General features: G+C 36.6%; 1 protein-coding gene across 1 annotated transcript; it reads right to left on the bottom strand.

Moving 5' to 3' along the window:
* Positions 1–4906: 4906 nt before the first annotated feature.
* Positions 4907–6640, bottom strand: LOC108811415 (NAC domain-containing protein 46). The gene is made up of 3 exons (XM_018583466.2): positions 6302–6640; positions 5915–6195; positions 4907–5711 (listed from the first exon to the last, which is right to left on the bottom strand). The coding sequence occupies exons 1-3, from the start codon at positions 6498–6500 to the stop codon at positions 5163–5165; spliced, it is 1029 nt and encodes a 342-aa protein (XP_018438968.1). The 5' UTR covers positions 6501–6640; the 3' UTR covers positions 4907–5162.
* Positions 6641–7294: the final 654 nt, after the last annotated feature.

The following is a 7294-nucleotide window of genomic DNA, read 5'->3' as shown; positions in this document are numbered from 1 at the left end:
CCAAATGCAGGATGTCCCAGCCGACGATGCCACAAAGTCTGATCTTCCGACGCCTTGACTCGATGACCTCTAGCGACTGTCACATCTCGATAAACATAAACACCATCCTTCACCTCACCTGCTCCAATCAGAGTCCTCGTAAAACGGTCCTGCAAAACACATAAGGTGTCAGTAAACATTGCTAGACAACCAGTCTGTCGAAGCAGTTTAGCAACTGATAACAATGTACAGTTCAAATTTTGAACATAAAGAACATTCAACAAGGTAAGCTTCGCAGATAACTTCAAGCTACCACTCTTTGTCGCCATAATATGACTACCATCCGCAAACCTTACGGGACAAGGTATCATACTCGTAATATCTGAGAGCAAAGTAATGTCTCCTGTCATATGGTGCGATGCACCGGGTGTCAATAATAACTTCACCCGTTTGGACCATACCATTCAACTTATCTGGAATTGGATTCGGCTTCTGACTCTCCAAAAGCGACGCAAGTGACGCCCACTGATCAGGACTTAGCTGAACCGAAGGTCTTTGAGTAGAAGCTGCAGAGGCCTGAGCCGTATTAGCTCTAGATGTGTTACCTCTCCCTCGGCCTCTTCCTCTACCTCCTCGTCCTCCTGACTGGTTACGTTCAGTAAACCATTCCGGGAAGCCAATGAGCTGCCAACAATCCTTCTTCTCATGACCGGATCTTCCACAGTGTCCACACACCATAGATCCTCGTCCTCGTGCTACTGCTGCTTGACTACCACTCGTCTCCTCTCCTAGCTTCGCAGTAAAACCGACTGGTGCTTCTTTAGACTCCACTCGAGAAGCTCCAATCCTATTCTCCTCACGAACAACTCGTTGATACACCGAGTTAAGATCTGGTAACGTCTCTGACCCAATGATTGTGGTGCAAACGTTCCCATACCTAGCTTCATCCAGTCCCATAAGAAACTGGTGCACTTTCTCCTCTTCATACTCCTTGGAGTACACCTCAGAAGCAGCACACGTACATGACGGAAGAGGCTTACAACTCAGTAGCTCTTCCCATTTTTGAGATAACTTCCCAAAATACTCCATCACACTTGATCCTTCTTGCTTGCACGAAGCTAGCTCTGACTTGAGCTGATGAACACGAACCGCGCTTCCCACCGAGAAACGTTTCTTAAGCTCACTCCACATCTTACACGCATCTGGAGTAAACGGAACAGTTGATCGAATAGTAGGTGAGATTGACGCCCTTATCCATCCGACAATCATCGAATTCGCCGTTCTCCACAACTCTGTCTCCATCGGGTCTTCCTTTACATCAGGAATCTTCAAGCTTCCGTCAATAAAACCATACTTACGTTTGGCTCGAAGTGCGTTCTCCATCTCAGACGACCACTCCGAATAGTTCTCTCCTGTCAAGATCACAGGTGAGATACTTGTTCCTGGATTGTCGGAAGGAGCCAGGTAGTACGGAGACGTCCGACTCTCACCCATAGCTTTCGATGAACTCACGATCGCTGTCTTCTCTTCTGCCATACTTGATCTCTTGATTAAACAAAAACTATGATCTTTGCCGTTGTGGCTCTGATACCATGTAAACCAGAGATATTGAGAAGTGTATATGTTGTTATTATCTTAGTCACGTTGTGTGACTTATATACATGATACAATATACAATAGAGATATGACTAAATCTCCATAGAATCTTCCGATATCTACTCTTCCTTATCTATACAACAGAACCAATATTATATGTCGGTCTAGAACCTTCTAGACCTCCTTAACAGTAATCATCTAAGAGCATCTCCAATGGTGTTACCACCATTGGAGTCCTTAGCAATACTAAATTATTATTTTTAAAAAAAAAAAAAATTTGAATAGTTAAGGACTCTAGTTAAAATTATATGTTCAATGGTGTTTTCCATTTTGAAGTTCTTAGTAATATGAGATACAATAGAGGTTTCCAATGTCTAGAAAGATTCATAATGCTATGATTTAAAACGAAGTACGACGGCAGCAAAATCCTAATATATTTCTATGGACATTTGGGTGGTGATGATTTTAGATACATATCTTCATCAGTGCCTGCGGTCAAATAGAGAGTATCATAAAGATCAATCTCTACTGTTTTCCATAAGATTATCTATATGGGAAAATGGTTTACCTTCAGATATATTGGATAGGTTGGTTCTTCCTGAAGCTTGACCACACTACTAGTTGCTGCTTCAATATCTTCCACTGCAACAAGAAAGAGAACTCAGTACAACCCAAAGTTAACATCAAGACGTGCAATTAGGTACCGTGCTTATTAGTGATTTTCTTACAGTTATCATCATTGCTGCATGATCGCTCTGAAGGATGATATCTTCTTCATGCGGTACAGCGAAGCCTGCAAAAGAGAAGGAAAGTCCAAGGGAAGCACTAGAACAGGGTGTGCACTTTTGGCCTTCCTTATGTGTGTGTTCCTTCTGTTGTTGCTCTGTTTGTTACTGCTGCCACTTTGGCTCGGTGATGACACAGAAAAACACAGATATAAGAAAAACAGAGCAATAACAAAATCTTTATCTTTACCTATATCTAAAATCTTTATCTTTACCAGTCATCTAAACATAACACAGAAAAACACAGATATAAGAAAGGTTTGTATAATCAATAACAAAATCGATCTTAGTTCAAAATATATGATGGAAAAACCTTTTCAATAATTCCAGAAACTTGCAAGTTCGCCATCTTTGCTAGACCTTATCGATTCACCCCTTCCAACTGCATCAAACAAGGGATCCTTCAGTCACAGCAAAGCAATGCAACTCAAACAAACTCTCGGTATAGTTCAATACGTCACAAACATAGTCATAAGAACAAAGGAGAAGCCCCGAACAAAGGACTGATTCTCTCCCTGTACCAAAACCTAATCGATTTCCCTAAGAAAACTTATGATCAATCGCAGATCACAATCAAGAAGTTCGGTTCAATCAATCCAAGTACCTTCACACCAAAACCCTAGGACTACGACTACGAATACCAAAAGAGTTAGCGCCAGACATCATCATCAGACTTCTCGATGTGGTGCTAAACATCAAAAGAGGAGGAAATCCTCACCTCACAAGACGAAATCGACGAAAGAGATAGCCCAACGGGAATGGAAGCAGAGAGGAGAAAGAGATCGCCAAACAAAACACAATAGTCTCCCACCCAATGGCAACATGCCACCTCTATAAGGATTCAGTCCATATAATCCTTATTTAGAGACCAATCCTTAGTTAATTTAGTTTTTATATTATTATTTTATTTATAATAATCTAGGTTTGTGTGCTAAGGATTTTCATCATCCCCCATTGTGGATGGTCTAAGGGCTTTGCTTTAAACGGAAAGTTTGCTATAATGCGCAATAATATATTCATCAAAAAGGCATATAGTCATACCTTTTAATAAATAGAGGGTTACAAACCTAAACTCACACTAATTCATGGGTTCATGCAAGGGTCGGATACTTTATGAGTCTAGTCAATTCCTTCATGAGTCTTGTCTTGTTCCAAACCATGTTATCAACCCATTTTTATACAAAAGAAACAATAGAGGCATTTGATATAGCACATTTTTGATTGAATAAATTTTATGTTCATTCAAAAAAAAAGTCAGATACTTTTGTTATTTTATTTTAATTAAATTGCAATAAGAAAGCTTTAATGTTGGTCCTCTACCCTCCTGATAAATCATTCAACCATTCAAGACTATCATGAATTCTTTTTCTTCTTCTTATTTTGTGTTTTTGTTTTCTTTTTTCTTTGTCGGTACTGCAAAAATAATATCAATAATCTAATTTGATTTTTGAAGAAAAACAATTTGCAGCTTTTTTTTTTTTGTAACTGGAATTTGCAGCTGTTTAACAGAAGATTATGTGATCAAGAACTTCAATATAGTGTAGTTCTATGTTTTATTATCACTAAGAGCAAATAAAAAGTGGAAAGGATTAAAGAGGAAAAAACTTAGGGATAACTCATCTTTTTGAAAACGGTCAAGATTATGCTCAAGTTCTCCGAATGCTCGGAAACGGACGGTACTGCCATGCGTAAATTAACATGAAAACGTTATATGTAAAATGACATAAGAAATATAAGTAAAAAATACAACAGTTTAAGTTATCAAAAGAAAAGCATCGCATAAAAATTTAACATTTTGTTTGAACTCTTGAAAGCCAAGTTTATGCTATAATATAGTTTTATCAACACTGAGTAAGAAAACGTAAAGTAGCTGAGTGTAATAACTAAGTTCCTTAAGACAGAAGACTTAGGGATCTGGATTTTGTTTTTACAAGAAATATATCATTAATTACTGTCCCTCCTAAGCATCTTTTAATATAATTTAATTATATGTTAGATAATTTAATAATAAACTAACTTAGTAGCCATATGAAATGGCTAAGATGATGGCCAGATTTAAGGAACCAATCACATGCTTCGTGAGCTGTGTTCTTCCTCTCAGTTTATTCAGATTCTATAGGTCCATATTTGCCCACTTTATGATCTGTGAATAAAAGGAAAATTACTTTCTTGATATTCTCCTTCACCCAAATAAAGAGAATGCCATAGTTATTTCGCACTTAGCTGTGCATGGTATTATAGCTATTGCTCTAGAAGTATGACTTTAAAAACAAGAGACGGTAGTGTAATAACTACTATGAATTGAGTTGTCTGGTTGATAAATAGTACCAATCAAACTCATCTAATCATAGACTTTACATTAAAACTACAAGCTTGTGGGATTAGTATTTCATTAGTTTCGAACCAGAAATCTTGTCTATGTACATATTGTCTTGTTATTATATCATAACCAAGAGTTGATAAAATCTTGACTCTCCAAAATCTTAAAATTATGTGCACTTCACCATCAAACTTCTAAATGAAACAATAAGAAACTTCATAACAAGGATAAAAAAATTATATGAAGAATTAGAAATATGTATATATACAAGTTAATCACAAGGAAATGTATTTCAATTTACAAAGCTTTTTATCCCAAACTAAAAACTAAGTAAACAATTTCTTCTACCTAAAGTTCATTGCCTAGGAACACCTAATAATCCAAATGGATTTATAAACAAATTAATCACCTGATTAAAATCACTAAACAAAGTAACAATGCCACTGACAGATTCACAACTAATAATAACACCTTCAAATTAGTTAGTAGTCGTCCCAAAAGATCCCCAAGTCATCATCATCATACGACGTATTGTTACCATCCACCATCGCCGCATTGGCCGCAATATTCCCCATCACTGGATACGAAGAAGATATCTCCGGCGTCGCGGTTGTGTTAACATCGGAGCTTAGACCGGTGTCTTGAGACACACTCACAAGAGAATGCTCCAACTTGATCATACCATTGTTATTGTTTCCCAAACTGGTCCCAGAACCAGAACCGAATCCGTAAGTTGGAACCGAGTGGTAAGGGTAATTGAGGGTTTGGGCTGATGGGTAAGTGTTGTTGATCTGCACGGTTGTAGGGTGATGTGGGATGGGTTTGAAGTCGTGTTGTTGGCCCGCACCGGAGAAGCTTGGTCCGGGTTGACTCAAGAAACCCGGATCGATGAGAGGAGGGAGAGATGAGAAGTCTAAGAGATGATCAATGTTGTCAAGAGAATCAATCCTTGTAAGTTGATTTGTAGGAGTAGCTATAGTAGTGGGAGGAGGAGCGTTCTTGTGAAAAACCCTACACACCACCCATTCATCCTATAATCATCACAAACAACAAAAACAAAAGTTTTAGTTAATTAAAGATTCCTAATTAATTAGGTTAATATTTGGATTTTGTTTTTGCTTTTGGATTAATTAATAATTTATAAGATACACATTTCATACCAAGCACAATTTGTATGCATCAAAGTAAGATAATTGACACAAAGTTTCTAATAAAAATGAATTGAATTACATACCCTTGCGGATTTAGGGAGATTGTGATAAGAATATATGCCATCAAGTCGATACTCATGCATAACCCAATTGGTTTTTTCACCTTTTGGAGCTCTTCCTCTATAGAACACAAGTGTTTTCTTCATCCCAACAAGACAACCTTTGCCTCTAAGGATCTCCTTGTCCTTCCCGGTCGCCTTCCAATAACCGGAAACGGTTGCACGATTGGTCCTCATGCCAGTCGGGTACTTCCGATCCCTTTGGCAAAAGAAGTAAAACTCCTTCTCCCCCATCTTTGCAATTTCTGCACCCCCAACAAAAGTAAATTCAAGAATCAGAATCTTGATGTATGATAATTTCTGAAGTGGTCAAATTAAAATTAAAAAAAAATAGATAATGACTTGACTTACTTGGTAGATCCCATGGCTCGTTCTTATTAAGGTCGGCTTGACCAATTGCAGCCGAGGTGAATCGGACGTTGAAGACTTTCTCTTTCAGGTAGTGAGTTATGATCTCTTCATCAGTTGGATGAAACCGAAACCCTGGAGGCAAATCCACCACCTCTTGGTCCCCTCCTTGGTTCACAACTACACCTCCTTCGTCCACCATATCTATATATGTATGTTTTAATCAAAAACAATCAAGATGAGAAAAATTCTTGATGGAAAGAGAAAAGAGCAGGAATATATATATATATATATATATATATATATATATATATATATATATATATATATGTGTTATTGCAGACACACGTCGACGTTGAAGAAGAAAGAAAGAGGTTGAAGAAAGATAGCAGAAGAAGCAAAAGTTGGAGAATTTTGAGGAACTAGACAGTTAAAGGAAATGGAAATAAAACTATGAAAATTTAGGAAAACATTTGGCTTATTTATACAAAGGGAAGGATAAGAGCCTTGAAATTAAAAATAATTAAAACCAAGAATTGTCCTTTTTCTTCTTTTTTTTTTGGTGATGTAGCAAAGACACGTAAGCTCTAAGCAACTTCCTGAATTGTTGAAAAAGCCCCCGCATAAAAACGCTTAAAAATATCTTACTATATTATTTTTTTATGAAAATCAGGGAGATTGGCATTTGTGTGTATATATATATATATATGTATTAATGTAAATAACCAGTTATTTTCTACACCTAGTTAGCAATGTTACTAAATTTCTTTATTTTATACTCCCACCATTTCAGAATATCTATGTTTTAGAAAAAAAAATTATTTCTAAAAAATCTATGTTTTATATTTTCAATGTATGTAGTAATAACAAATTGTAAATTTCAAAAACATTAATTGTATTTACTGAATTTTTATTGGTTAAAAATCATAAAAAACAGCTAAAAACAGAAAATAATAGATTTATTATCAAAATTTTCCGTATTTTCATTTCATAAAA

Source organism: Raphanus sativus, chromosome 6 (genome assembly GCF_000801105.2).
Source record: "Raphanus sativus cultivar WK10039 chromosome 6, ASM80110v3, whole genome shotgun sequence".
Lineage (NCBI taxonomy): Eukaryota > Viridiplantae > Streptophyta > Magnoliopsida > Brassicales > Brassicaceae > Raphanus > Raphanus sativus.
Note: the sequence above shows the minus strand (reverse complement) of the source record. Positions and strands in the feature narration are given on the sequence as shown.